Source organism: Nothobranchius furzeri, chromosome 17 (genome assembly GCF_043380555.1).
Source record: "Nothobranchius furzeri strain GRZ-AD chromosome 17, NfurGRZ-RIMD1, whole genome shotgun sequence".
NCBI lineage: Eukaryota > Metazoa > Chordata > Actinopteri > Cyprinodontiformes > Nothobranchiidae > Nothobranchius > Nothobranchius furzeri.
In genome coordinates this window covers 53,401,843-53,416,815 of record NC_091757.1, presented here as the reverse complement: position 1 = coordinate 53,416,815, position 14,973 = coordinate 53,401,843, and the positions used below count along the sequence as shown (strand labels likewise).

At 40.2% G+C, this 14,973-nt stretch overlaps 1 protein-coding gene across 1 annotated transcript; it reads left to right on the top strand.

Moving 5' to 3' along the window:
• Positions 1 to 2,099: 2,099 nt before the first annotated feature.
• LOC107394138 (chondroitin sulfate N-acetylgalactosaminyltransferase 1) lies at positions 2,100 to 11,380 on the top strand. The gene is made up of 10 exons (XM_015972916.3): positions 2,100 to 2,237; positions 4,753 to 5,321; positions 5,398 to 5,498; positions 5,576 to 5,754; positions 6,256 to 6,472; positions 8,222 to 8,323; positions 9,677 to 9,858; positions 9,951 to 10,045; positions 10,111 to 10,192; positions 10,834 to 11,380. The coding sequence occupies exons 2-10, from the start codon at positions 4,959 to 4,961 to the stop codon at positions 11,115 to 11,117; spliced, it is 1,605 nt and encodes a 534-aa protein (XP_015828402.1). The 5' UTR covers positions 2,100 to 2,237; positions 4,753 to 4,958; the 3' UTR covers positions 11,118 to 11,380.
• The last annotated feature ends 3,593 nt before the right edge of the window (positions 11,381 to 14,973 follow it).

Below are 14,973 nucleotides of genomic sequence, written 5' to 3'. Positions count from 1 at the left end.
GGGTGGGGGCAGATGATTGACACCAATCAAAATCTGAGCAGATGTAGCTACAAGCTAATTGAGCTAACCAAAGCTAACATAGGTGGGCTAGTGCTTTTAGCTAGAAAACCGTGGCTAAGCATCTCTGCTATGCTTTGCCCTCTAGGCTGTGGCACTTTTAATGTGAGGCCTTGCAGTGGGCAAGCTACAGCCTGTATGCTCATCGGACACCTGTCAATCAAAATGTCATGCCCCTAATAATTCATAATTTTATGCTTTAATTACATTTTAATGGATGAGTTACAAAAGAACCCCCCCCCCCCCCCCCCAGAGTTGTCATGACTGTAAACTTGACCTATTAAACCTGAAATGGGTTTGAACCAGGCTGTAAACATGTTTATTTCTGCTGTGAACTTTGCATTTTTAACATGGGGGTCGATGGAAATTTGCTCCTTTCTGGGACCAGCCTCTAGTGGATGAGGGGGGAACTGCAATTTTTGTCACTTTTACCAAAAGCAGTGGTGTTTGCTCCTCTAGGGCCACAATCCTGCACATTTTACAGGTTTCTTTGCTTCAACACACGGGATTTTAATCAGTAGGGTGAATTGCAGGCATCTGCAGAAATTAATTATACTGAAAAGGTCATTAAAACTGTTGAATCAGGTGTGTTGGAGCGGGAAAACAACAAAAACATGCGGCAGAGGATTGAAACCTTTCCCTTCTTCTTTTACATTTACATTCATTAAAACTATTTGGCATGTGAGATTTTCTGGCCTGTAAACTGATAAAAGGTGATCATCGATTCTTGATGGTGCCACTGGTTTGCTAAATTTTCAGCAGTCTTGAAACCAAGTTAAATTGTCGTCGTCTTCCTCCACTTATCAGGGTCCAGGTCGCGGGGGCAGCATCCCAACTAGGGAGCTCCAGACCGTCCTCTCCCCGGCCACCTCCACCAGCTCCTCCGGCAGGACCCCAAGGCGTTCCCGGACCAGATTGGAGATGTAACCTCTCCAACGTGTCCTGGGTCGACCCGGGGGCCTCCTGCCGGCAGGACATGCCCGAAACACCTCCCCAGGGAGGCGTCCAGGAGGCATCCTGACCAGATGCCCAAACCACCTCAACTGACTCCTTTCGATCCGGAGGAGCAGCGGTTCTACTCCGAGTCCCTCCCGAATGTCCGAGCTCCTCACCCTATCTCTAAGGCTGAGCCCGGCCACCCTACGGAGGAAACTCATTTGGGCCGCTTGTATCCGCGATCTCGTTCTTTCGGTCATTACCCAAAGCTCATGACCATAGGTGAGGATTGGGACGTAGATCGACCGGTAAATCAGGCTAAATTGTCCCTTATAATATTTAAAATGCAATTTTAAGTTATTTAAATAAATGACAAAATGCATTATTTCTGCAAGTGCATTCCTCATTAAAATGATAACTTGAAGCCAAATTTAAAAAAATTAGCTCAGGAGTTAGAATTAATAATAATAATAATAATAATAATAATAATAATAATGCATTGAACTTATATAGCGCTTTTCAAGACCCCCAAAGATGCTTTCACACACTCTCACATTCACACACTGCTAGTGATGGTAAGCTACTTGTAGCCACAGCCGCCCTGGGGAGGTCTGACAGAGGCGAGGCTGCCATTTGGCGCCGTCGGCCCCTCTGACCACCACTAACACAGGCAAGTTGGGTGAAGTGTCTTGCCCAAGGACACAACAGCAGGATACCCCTGGCGAAGAAGGAATCTAACCCATGACCCTACGATCATGAGGCAACCCGCTCTACCACCTGAGCTACTGCTGCCCCAGAATTAGGAAAAAAACAAGAACCATCTGTACTGCTGCCTCATTAAACCCACTTCCCATTGGCAGGATGCGACTGGTTCTTGCATCTTTCCCTCAACAGATTGTAGGCGGCAGAAACATCAAGGTGTGACAGGAATTCTTGACTCTGGCTGTCTTTTAATGAGACCTGCAGGCAGAAAGGCAGAGCACCTGAAAGTGAATTAAGAATGAGGACAGATGTTGGAAAGGAGCGATGGAAACGGCAAGAGGAGGAGTGGCGGGGGAGGTGCTGGCTGGGGAAAAGGTGGAGACTAGGAGGAGAGAGGATGTGGTTCATTTTACTCATCTCATGTCACTTCAACCTTCAGTTCTGATGAGAAAAATGCTATTTTATGGCTTTTCCTAAGAGGAAATTTCCTTTTGAATGAAGGACTTCCAGATGTAACTTCTATATGAGATGCACAACAGCTGGTAAGTTTATTTTAAAAGATTCTGTTCATAAAATCAGTGAAATGTTCACATAACTTGGGTGATGATTTAGAAGAGATCAAATATTGCAGCTGAAGCATGAACTATGAGCAAAAAAAAAAAAAAAACCAACAAAAAATGTTGGTTTTGTCCAAGTTTTAGTTTGGTTTTGCAAATAAAATCTAATTTACTGTCGTTTGTCGCGCGTCATTACATCACTTGTGCGACCCTGAAAGTACAAGCAGGTCTTTCATGAAACTGGTCTCTACCTGAGCTATAAAGAGCCATCTGTGTTGTGAAAACACACACACACACACACTCACGCACAGAGAAATGCTTGTTTCTGTCACTTTCCTCCTCCTCCGACATCGTGGCGCTCAGAGTGGACGTCAGGTCAGGTTGATTCTCTCTTTCTCTGGATGTTGAAACAAACCAGAGCAGCAAAGGCACAGGATCAGGCTGAGACGCTGACCTCTGAGCCACATCAGGACATGATTAGCAGGTTGGGCGGTTCCTTTTTTCAAGCTGTTAAGAGATCCTTTCACTGCATGCCTCAGTTTCCCCCTGAAATCATCAGGACTTACCTTAGGGTTACAGATGAAATGACAACAATCCTGCACAGGTTGGGTCTCTGAGTGGGTTTTAGGAGTTAGTAAATAAGTTTTTGTGAATCTAATAATTATCTTTTAGAATCAAACTTGGTTTTAAGCATGAATTCAGTTCACACTGCTCCACTGTGAGTGAGATTATAGGCTCCAGGTTGGACAGTTTACTTCGGTATTCCCTTTAACGACACAAAAAGAAGCGTGATCTCAAAAATCTGTTTGTAAAAATGTGCAAAAGTCTCTAATTGTGTCACATTTTATTGCAGTTTGCTTCCATAAAATCAGACTTGCTTTTAAATACTTAAACGGGGTTTAAATCTTAAAATTTCATGCTTAAAGGGACTTTACAGAGTTTTGAATTTTTATGCTCGCGATTGCCCCCTCAGGCCAAAAGCGTAACGGCAGCTTCAATAGTAGGCTCGTGCACGAGGCGTGCATGCTGTACGTGCACACTCTTTAATGAAAATAACAGCTGAGACAGTCCCGTGTGTGTGTGTGTGTGTGTGTGTGTGTGTGTGTGTGTGTGTGTGTGTGTGTGTGTGTGTGTGTGTGTGTGTGTGTGTGTGTGGCCCGGAGGACAGAGGACAGGAGAACACACAGCTAATTAATTAAATAATTGGGTTCTGTACCTTTCTCTTCAGCACAGCCGACAAAGGTTTATGATGGGTCAGTCCTCCTGCATGCTCAGATCATTCCCTTCCCTTGCTTGAAAAATTGTTCCAAAATGAAAGTTGAACCCACATCTTTTTCATCTGTGAATTCAATGCCGTTCGGCAAGTCTCAAATAAAAATTTTGGGCATTTTACTGTAAAAAAATATATCATTAATGCAAAAAAGAAACTCTAAATAAACTATGTTCACACCCAGAATCAAACCCAGGTCTTCTGCACGAGAGTCCGACGTCTTACAAGGTGAGCTACACTCTAGTAACATTCACAGTATCTGTAACTTTTATGTCCTTGATGACAGCTGAAACAACGTCAAACCAAAGAACGGTTCGGAGCGAAAATGGCTATTTTGTTGCTAATTAGCAGGAAATATCTAGAAGAAAGTTCTACAGAAAGTAGCTAAGGGTCCTCAGAAATGTAGCTAGCTTTGTCACTAGGCGTTAGGAACAGCAACAAAGTGGCACTGCCTCTCTCTCTGCTGCTAAAGCTACGGATAGCAAATGCTACGGGCGATGCCTGAGCGTGAACGCGCATGAAGCAGCCTGCTCGACCCGAGCATCTCTCTTTTTCTGTGATTTTACAGAAAAACAGGCAATCACAGTAAAAATGCCAGGGCTCATTCTACAGGACCAGGGCATTGCAGGAGAATGTATGAAGAAGACATTTATTATTTCTATACTTGTTTCGGCTGTCAAACTTCCATAAGGTCCCTTTAAAAGCTTTTTTAGGACTTTTTCATTGTTGTCGTCTAGCCCCTGACTTAGGGTCAAAACATAAATTCAATTCAATTCATAAATACTTTATTAATCCCAGAAGGGAATTGATTCTGTCCTCAAACAGCATGATTTCATCTTAGGGGACATTGTTGCAAAAAAATAAAAGTTTACTTATTTTCTGAGTTTCATTCTCAACAAACTGACGGGAAACAAAGTGATTTTTGCACAAAGAATTTACCAAATATCTCAAAAACTGGGTATAATTAGAATATTTTGATGTTCGACAAATGAAGGACAAAAGAACACGCCTCAAAGTCTCTTTAAAGAGATGTTGGAAAATACTCTAGCTGAGACTCAACACAGGACCTGAGGGAAGTGATGGTTTCCAGTCTGTGCTTGTAGATCATTCTAAATTATTTAAATCCCAACATAATGCAAAGAAATCTATTTCTGTTTCATTAGAAATTGTTCTCTAAAACATGTTATTTGTGTTTCTGACCTGAAATAAAAGGCTTTATTTTTTTCACAGTGTTTTCTGGAGGTTACCTTACACAAACGTGTCCACAAATGAACACATGAATCATTTAAGATGATGGATGAGGATGTCCCAAGAAAGCTTTAAACATAATTTCTGATCATCAGAAGAAAAATCAATGCATTGCTCATTTTTTATGAGTGCATTTCCACATTTCCAACACCTCAAGTGTTGCAGAACTTTTTAAAAGACAACCCGCCATGCTCAGAAGGTGGCTGCTGTACCTGGTGGCCAGAATGGGCCTCATCACTCTGGGCCTCTGCTGCTGTCTGCTGCTGCTTTACCTCCTGGCCTGCAGACCGGCGTCCCACAGCAAACAGCAGCCTCTGCAGTGGTCTGGAGGCACCACCAGCAAGGAAGGATACATGGCCTTGTTGCAGGAGAGGGAGGACTCCCACAGACATTACGTCAACAGTCTGACGAAGCAGATATCTGAGCTGAAGGAGGCTCTCCTGGAGAGAACGCAGCAGCTTCACGAGTCCCTAGAGCAAGCTAAAAGTAAAGGGATTCTGCCTCAGGGTCTGGAGAGCCTGCACAAAAACCCGACAGAGTCTGACCTCAAGGTGAGGTTTACCAACAGGTGATGACAACAAAAATATGGAGCGATGCTCATGGTAAATGCTGCCTCGTGTCCTTCAGGAGTTCTTCCGTTCCCAGCTGATCCAGGCGGAGGTGAACTCAGGTGTGAACCTGCCCAATGAGTACGCTCTTACTCCTTTTGACACTTTCACCCTGCAGACGTGAGTAAAGGACCGTTCAGAAGAAGCCCCATCATTTCGAAGGTTACCACTCTAACAGATAAGGGTTCTTGCTGCAGGGTTTACCAGCTGGAAGGTGGACTGTCAAGACACCCAGCTGAGAGGCCTGCGAGGAAAGACCGCAGAGATGAGCTGATCAGCGCAGTGGAAACAGCTCTGCACATCCTGAACGGACCCCAACAGCACAGAGACGGCGCCAAGAGGAAACAAACCTACTCACCTGCAGACTTCATACAGGGTGAAAAGCTCAGATTACTCACGCTAGTTCTAAATCCCGCTAATCTCACATCTAATTATTAAGTAATTCTGATGAATATGTATTTTTGTATTCAAATTAACTCCTGCATGGACTCAAAACAACCATCCTATCCCAACAGGGCCTACTGACATCAACGACTCCTTGGTGTAGGGATATTCATAAGTAGTTTCAGCTCGTTAAGCAACAACACACAGCTGCAGTTTATAAATTTCGGACCCCCCCATATTCCAGTTACAATTAACAAAGCTCCTCGGATGACTATTGAAACGTCTTCAAGAAACGAAGTAGTCCAGTTGCCTTCATTTGAGCCTTTTGGATTACCATGACCTGGATAACAGAGAACCTTCACCAGCATATTCAAATTTAAAGGATAATTTCCATTTTTCTTCCATTTGAATATTTTTTCAGCTGAATTTCCATAAAAATCCTTATTACAGAAGATTAGAAGCAGTTTTGAGTAATGAGTGATCTCTGTGGCAGGGCTGACTCGCATAGAGCGGGACAGAGGAAGTGTTTACGAACTGATGTTCAAAGGGGACGGATCTCGGGACTTCAGGACGCTTGTCCTCTTCAGGCCGTTTGGTCCGGTGATGAAGGTGAAGAGTGAGAGCGTGAACACCCATGGCGTAGTCATCAACATCATTGTCCCACTCTCCAAGAGGTTGGAGGCGTTTAAGCAGTTCATCAACAACTTCAGGTACCCTCTGGAAGGAAAAGAACTGAATTAATTCACCTGCTGACTGACATGAAGATAAATACATTTAATGCCAACAAACTTGGACAAAAGTTTCAGAATATTGATAACTTTATACATATTTTGAGTTTCCGGCTAATAAAGTAGCAAAATTGACAGTGGTGTCCCCAAGAAGTGGCCAGAGGGGGCCATGACCACCCCCGGGAAATAATTAACCACCACTCTGGTCCCCCTCAGGGAAGACCGCCCCTCTTAATAAGATCAGTTAAGCATTCATCTTCTGTAATCAACAGAAATATTAAAGCTAATAATACATTCACCTTTATAATGTTTTAATTTAAAAATTATTCAATAAATCACAATTTTCATGAATACATTTATTTACAAATCTTATTGTTTTAGAATTTTGAAACTGTTTAATTTGCTAAACTCTCCCACAGTCACCACAGGGGCCAATCTGGTGTGCCACCCCAATCTGGCCCCCTTATAAAAACTTCCTGGGGGCACCCCTGTGAAACAACTCCAAATTGTTGTGAATCGGCAAACACCCGTGCGTCGTGTTCTGTGTCCCTTTGGTCCCTAGCCCCCTCCAAGTGTCCCCTCACGTTCTGTGTCCTTGTAGCCCCCAGCTCTTTTTGTCCCCAGCTCCCTCCAGGTTTTCCTCATGTTCTCTTAGGCCCTGTCCACACGTAGCCGGGGATCTGCCAAAACATAGATATTTTTCTACGTTTTGGCCTGTCAACCACACGAAAACGGAGTTTTTTCACACGAAAACGTATCTTTCTAAAAACTCCGGCCAAAGTGAAGATCTGCATTTTCTCTGTTTTGGGTGTCTGCGTGTGGACGGACAAAACCGGAGTTTTAAGGTCCGCAACGTCACTTTCCGCGACAAAAAAAATGCTGACATCACGTGTGCGACCTGTGTTTACACTAGCCGACAGCATGGATGCCCTCAGAGCTGCGCTCGCTTTATCAATTGTCCAAGCGCTTTTTGCTTGTTTGTTTTTGCAAGCGGAATTACTGCTCCTTGCGGAAGACCACAGATGAAGGATGAGGTTAAGAACGGGGGAAGTACTGCCGCCTACAGGTCTGGCATGTCCACAACGTATTTATCCGGGTACGTGTGGACAAAGTTTTTTTAAAACGAGGTGGTGTGGATGCAAGTTTTTGGAGGGGCGGATATTCGTTTTTTTAAAAACCCGGCTACGTGTGGACTAGGCCTTAGTCTCCCCACTGTAGTTTCTATCGGTTTATTATTTTAGTTCCTTAGTCTCCTTTAGTGTGTGTGTGTGTGTTCCCTTCCCCAGTTAGGTCTGGTTTCCTCCCCTGCTCCATTCTGCTCCTCCTCTCTGTTATTGGTTTCACCTGTGCCCAGTTCCCCACGCACCTGCTCCTTTCTCCTATCACCCCAGCCCTGTGTATATAACCCTGTCTGTGTCTCCGTTGTTTGTTGGTTCATTGTCCGTTGTTTTTGTCCCCATCTAGTTTACACAGATCCTGGCTCATGTGTGAGCTTTTGTTTTTGACTTTTTGGAACTTTTGAACTTTGGTTTTGAGTCCTGCAGTTTTTGCTTTTTAGTTCTCACCCCTAATAAAAGGATTCTTTAATTATGCAACCTCTCCAGCCTTGAGTTGTGGTGTTCTGTGTTTTGGGTCCAATCCTCCTGTGCCACTGTGGTCAGATTGATTTATTTAAAGCACTGGGCTGAAATTTAGCTGTTGACATGTGGTTCCTCATTTGCTCTGTTTTAGAGAAGCAGGAATCCAGCAGGACGGCAGGGTTCATCTGACTGTGGTGTATTTTGGCCGAGATCAGATTGAGCAGGTGAAAGCTTTAATGGATCGGACCACCAGGTAACACCTGAAAATAAACAAAAGTTGCAAGTAAAACTGTCGAATTAAAAAAAATCCTTAGTTTTTGCACAACTTGAGTTATTAAGAAGTTTTTAACAACCACCAAAATGACTAACCTGAAATGCTTCCATGTAAATCCACTCTACAATTACAGAAACACGGAACAGCTTCCAGATGAATTTTAAAGCTCGTTTCTTTACTCGATCCCTCTTATAAACCTGGAGTCTCCTGTCATTTCCAACCTTAACGACCTTCCAGTTTTTAATCATAATCTAGTGTTGCGTTTATGTATCGACCCATGTAGTTTCAGGTCAGATCTTCCATTATTGAATTTAAAGCATGAGACACATCCATCTTTCACACCGACGATATGAGAATGAAATTTCTCCGTACTCCGAACATTCTAAAGATTCTTTTGTGCTAAACTTCAGATTACCCCCCCCCCCACACACACACACACACACACACACTCATCCATAGATTATACACTGTAAAAAAATGTTTTTAAAGAAAGTAAAATGAAAAATAAAAAGATAAATCCTTCATACGTTTTCTTAATTTGTCTAAAAAGAAAACATTTTCCTAATTAGCAGGTTTTACTCATATTAACCCTTTGATGCATAATGGTCACTACAGTGGACAGGTACTCAAAACTGTTATTTATTTATTTTTACTATCAAGCACAGCTGTTGAAGACTTTATTGCATTTGAGCCCCTCCATTTGGACTTCAGTAAGTCAAGCCAACATATTTCATGTTCAGAATGCACGCTGTCCACTGAGGTGGACATGTGATAAATTTTTTGTAAATTAAATGTTACAAAAAATATGTAAATATGAAATTTGTTTAATTCACACCTAAAGATGACTGAAAAAAATTGTTAAAAAATCATGGTTGAATATTTCATAATTCATGCATCAAAGGGTTAAGCTCCCTCTAGGAACATTTGTCTAACTTTTCTTAATAAGATATTTCAGCTCATTTTAAGCTTAATTCAACCATTACAGGGCATGGAAACAGTTTGTAATTTTATTCTGGAATTTCAACCAATTATTATTTTTTTATTTAAATAGTAAGCACACTTAAACAACGTTGCAGTTTAAATTTCTTTGTGTGTAAAACTGTAATATGCACTGTAAAAATCAATTTTCGATCTTATTTTCAGAAAAAATTGGCTCAAATCACAAAATAATTCAGTCTCTTTTGCTTCATGTTTCAATTAGAAAATTCTCCCCAGATGTTCTGTTAGTAAATGACGTAAAGCTGCAACAGCTGTCTGATGAGGTTTGATGACCACAATGAACCAGAAGTGTTCGGAAGTTGTCTGGTCAGATGTCTTGTTTTTGCCTCTCAGGGAGACGCGGTTCAGGAGTTTCACGCTGATTCAGGTGAACGAGGAGTTTTCCCGCGGCCGAGGCCTGGAGGTAGGCGCCAGGGCTTGGCGGCACAAACAGAACGTCCTGCTCTTCTTCTGTGACGTGGACGTCCACTTCACCGCCGACTTCTTGACTTCTTGTCGCCTGAACGCAGAACCTGGTGAGAATCTGATCCACTTTATGCCGTTTAACTGAACAATTGGGATGCTTTATTTTTGACAGTTTTCATGTTTATTTTTACATCTTTTTAAGGAAAGAAAGTGTACTACCCAGTCCTGTTCAGTCAGTATAATCCAGCCATCATCTACAGCAATCAAACTCTCCGACCTTCTCTTCAGCAGCAGCTGGTGGGTAAAAATCTGAGTTCATGTCTGTTAGACAGAAAACATTTAAATAATTTCTTATGTTTCAGGTGATAAGGAAGGAAAATGGATTCTGGCGGGACTTTGGGTTTGGGATGACGTGTCAGTACAGATCAGATTTCATCAATATAGGTAAAGGTCTGTCTTCACGTGTCAGAAACGTCCAAAACAAGATCGCAGGAATAGTTTTATTTCATACGTATTTTTCATTTCTTCTGCAACATTAAACATTCACATAAATTAGTATTTGTGTGTCTTTTCAGTGTAAAACGTGTAATATTTTGCCTGAAAAATTAACTAAAACATAGATACTCCAGTCTAGTTTTATACATCTTACCTCCAAGCAGGGGCGTGTCCAGGGAGTGGCCTGGGGTGGCACATGCCACCCTTGGAATCTGAATGGCCACCCCATGTGTCACCACACTGAATTCCATTTAAATAGTATTTTCATTGTCCACAAAAGGCTTGGGGTAAAAAAAAAAAGCATAACCATTGGTGTCACCCATGCACAAAGTAGTGCCTCATCTGGGCCACCCCATTCTAAAAGATCTGGACACGCCACTGCCTCCAAGTAACGCAAAGTCACTGAAATATTTGATGTGATTGAAAATAATAAACAGAGAATACATTAAAACTGATAAATGAATGCATTTATTCACAACTGATTCAATAATTGTAGCTCTTGAGAGTTTTAGTGATTGTTGTCTGAGGAAGTGGGAGCCAGATAATCTACGCGAGTCTAATCCAGATGTGACCTTTCTGTGTCCCACCAGGTGGATTTGACCGTAGCATTAAAGGTTGGGGTCTGGAGGACGTGCATGTCTACAGAAAGTACCTTCACAGTAAGATGATGGTGATTCGTGCTCCGTCTCGCGGCCTTTTCCACTTGTGGCACGAGAAGAGCTGCTCAGACGAGCTTCCTGCAGACAAATACAAGATGTGCATGCAGACGAAAGCCATGAGCGAAGCCTCACATGGCCAGCTGGGGGAGCTGTTCTTCAAACAGGAGATAGAGCACCATCTGGACTCCCAGAAACAGAAATCTGAAAGCATCTGATGGGACACGTGAATTCAGATGACGGATTTCTATTGTTTAACATGTTATAATGTAATAATTTAAATGCTTCATAAATCAGGACATTTTAATTGAATACTGAAGCACACATTTTTATTCTACGAAAGTTTTTGAGTAAACGCAGAAAAAAAGAGGATTTTAAATAAAAGTGTTTGCTGTTTCTTATGGACGTGGGGTCAACTTTTATTATTTTGCACAAAAATATTAAAGTCTAACTCAGAATTGTCAAAGCAGAGAAACATGAATTGAATATGCTGTTGTCTGATTTCCTCTTTCTGACTTCAAACCTGGGCTAACAGAATTTAACCATAAACTCTATCAAATAAAAAAATAAAGTTTTAAGCCTATAGTCTTAAAAGTAGACGAGGTGTCTGCCACACAGATTAAAACTGGGAGCTGGTTCCACAAGAGAGGAGCCTGATGACTAAAAGATCTGCCTCCCATCCTTTTTTAGATATTCTAGGAATAACCAGTAAACCTGCAGTCTTAGTGCAAAGTGCTCTTTTAAGAACACATGAAACAATCAGATCACTGATGGAGTCCGATTTTTAAGAGAAGGAGTGAGAAGGATGATCTTAAAATCATTTCAGAATCTAACAGTCAAGCAGCCAATGTAGGGAAGCTAAGATGGGAGAGATGTGATCTCTATAATTCTCTATCTGCAGCATTTTGGATCAGACTTTTAAGTACATTATATGGACTTCCTGATATGAATTACACTAAACCAGTCTTGAGGTAATCAATGCATGAACTAGTTTTCAGCATTTAAAAATATTTTCAAGTTTAAAAAAGAAGTGCTTTTGAAACAGAAAACTGAAATTTAGAAGTCGCAACAAAGGAACAACATGTAAGAAAATACTGATATGCTGAAATATCAGGATACCTTATGTTATGATACTGAACAACTAAAACCAGTGAATCGGTTTTTATTGAGAATTTACATGTAAATCTTGCCTATTACTATGTGTGGTGCAATACAAACTTTAACGGTTCATCCTGATGGAACAACGAGGACTCTCGCCAACACTTGATGTGTCTTAGAAATGCTGGCCTGAATTTTTTAATTCAATTCAGTCTAAAAATCGCTTATACTGTCTGGCCTTTAGCATCAAAATGTACCATATTGTGTTTCTTCCTGCACTGTGATTATATTGTATCGCCCGATTTATATCCATACTCAGCTCTAGTAACATAAAACTGATGCAAAACAAAAGACTATCGAGAACAAATATTTTCTTGGATAAACAAGTAGATATTCATTAAATGATTCCAGAGCATAGTGGTGACAGGTTTAGTATTACCCATGTTTTTCCAACAGGAAATTAGTAGAAATAATTTATTTAGTGAAAACAAACAAACAAAAAGCCAAAAAAGCTGAATAAAAATATTCAGGAAGACTAAAACAACAAATGAGGACAAAATGTAAGTCAATGATGATGATGATGATGATGATGATGAGCAAGTGAATAACAAGTAGGAAGTAAAGGTGAAAACAGTACTACAGTTAGATAAACGGAAGTTAAATTAAGATAGAAAACCCAAAAACAGCAAAGCATGTGTGACTAAAGTATAATTGGGGATTGTTTGTATTTGTCAACTTTAATTCAAATACAGTAAGTCACAAAAAAAAAACTTCCTCCATTTGTGTTTAATGTGTTCATTGATAACTAATCTGCAGTTATTAAATAGCTAACTGCAATCCTTTTAAATGTTACAACTTATTGACATCATTGATAAATGTAGTAAATATGTTTTTTTTAAACCGATCAGTGATTTTTTATTTAATGATCAGTGGAATCTCCTCCACTAATAGCTGATGCTGCAACAGCGGAGGGAGGAGCAGCTCTGCATCAGCAGACCTCTGTCGTAGCGCTCTTCCGGCCTGGCGATTGGCCCCAGACTCCCATTTCCTTTTCCCTGTCTGGTGATGCCTTCAAGGATAACTCGGAAATTTAAAGGTACTTATTTCATAGACGCTCGGGACGGTGCTGGCCTGAGTAACTTTGTAAACAACTTCTAATAATTTAAATACAGCCGTGAAAAGTGACAATGGTAATACTATTTCTCATTCTATAGAAGTTTAACCCTTTTATAGTCCATAGTGGTGGACAGCTCTAACAAAAATATTGACAGTATTGTAAATGTTAATTGGTATATTTTCAAATAAATCACATTACTACATTGGTTTCACAGTAGTGTATCACTCCATATGTGGTCAGTAGGTGGTACAAAAATATAAAATTAATGAGTTTGTTTTGTCAATTCAGTTCAAGTTTATTTATATATCACCAAATCATGACAAGAGTCGTCTCAAGGCGCTTCACACATCAAACATTATACAGTTCAGTTCATCAAGTCAGTCTGTAAAAAGTTTCCTATATAAGAACTCAGCAAATTGCATCGAGTCACTGACTGTCCAATTAGCTATGTGGTATAAAAACAAACAAACAAACAAAAATAAATAAATAAATAAATACAAAAAAAAAATAACAGAAAAAATATAGTATATTAATAATATACTGCCTATGTGTATTTATTTACATGTTACCTTTGTTATTATTTTTCTTCATATTATTTTCTTAAGTGTTTGTGCTGCTGTAATAAGTGAATTTTCCCACTGTGGAACCAATTAAGTCTGTTCTATTCTATTACAATTAATTTGTGTTTGTGTTATTCTCTTGAGTGGAGAATTAAAAGTGTTTGTGCATGTTTTTTTTCTTTTATTTCATTCAAAATAAAAACAAATAAAACATATAAACAATAAGAAATACATAACAAAAAATCAAATTAGAACAAAAAGGAGCAGAATGAAGAAAAACATCTTATAATTTCTGCCCCCTTTTCCAGAAGAAATTATCAATTTATATATAATTACCAGTTGTCAGACACACATACAGATTCATTTTAAACTGTTTCCTGTTCTAAATTCCAGTGAGATCATGATCATTGATTTAATTTACATTTTCATAATTATTTAGTACACTCAATTTGGTGCATTTAGCTCTAGTGCAGGGGAGTCAAACTCAAACTCACACGGGGCCCAAATGAAAATCTGGGACGGAGTCGAGGGCCAAACTTATTATTTTTTGAAAAAGTGATGCAAATTTGCACATTTTCTTTATCAACATGTATGCAATTTTGAACCTTCAAATTTGGAAACAAACATATTTCTGCATTAACACTGAATGTGGAATAACCAAATTACACACGAGCAAGTCAGTTACAAATAAAACGCATCAGTGGTATTCATTACTTGTGGTATAATCAGCATTTTAAAAATCTATTCAGGATTTATGTTTTCTTGTTTATTCATTTTTCTTATTTTTTATTCTCCTTTTTTCTCCTGTAATAAGTGTCATCGCTGCTGTAACGTCTAGCTTTCCCCACTGAGGAACAATAAAGGCATTTTCTATTCTATTCATCTATCTGCAGCCTTTCCACTTCCTGTTTACTGTAGGTTAAATCTTTTCTCACGGGCCAACAACAAAATAAAAATATAATTTTACCTTAAATGAAAATGCAACATCTCACCTGTTAACTTTCATGTTTTGGAGCAGAAAAAGAGCATCAAACCAACATATTTAAAGCTCAGTTTGCTCCACTGGTTTACTGTGATGCTCACCTGTTCCAGCCAGATACCTGCATCATGGGGTTGATCTGAGCTGAGGAGGAGACTCCTGTTGTTTTGTTCATCTTCATCATAATAATGACAACATTAGATGACAACAGGTGCTCACATAGGTTTGTGCTGATGAACATGTCTGAGCAGCTTGACCACGTTGTTGTGTGTCAGGGAGGAAACACGACGACAGCAGCCACAGAGCCGTGCTGGTTTGAG

What these genes read in the sequence shown, in the direction of transcription:
- LOC107394138 (XM_015972916.3), top strand. Translation starts at nt 4,959, where the DNA reads ATGCTCAGAAGGTGGCTGCTGTACCTGGTGGCCAGAATGGGCCTCATC. An exon ending in GACACTTTCACCCTGCAGAC is followed by an intron (nt 5,499 to 5,575) that starts GTGAGTAAAGGA and finishes TTCTTGCTGCAG; the next exon opens with GGTTTACCAGCTGGAAGGTG. An exon ending in TCGCCTGAACGCAGAACCTG is followed by an intron (nt 9,859 to 9,950) that starts GTGAGAATCTGA and finishes CATCTTTTTAAG; the next exon opens with GAAAGAAAGTGTACTACCCA.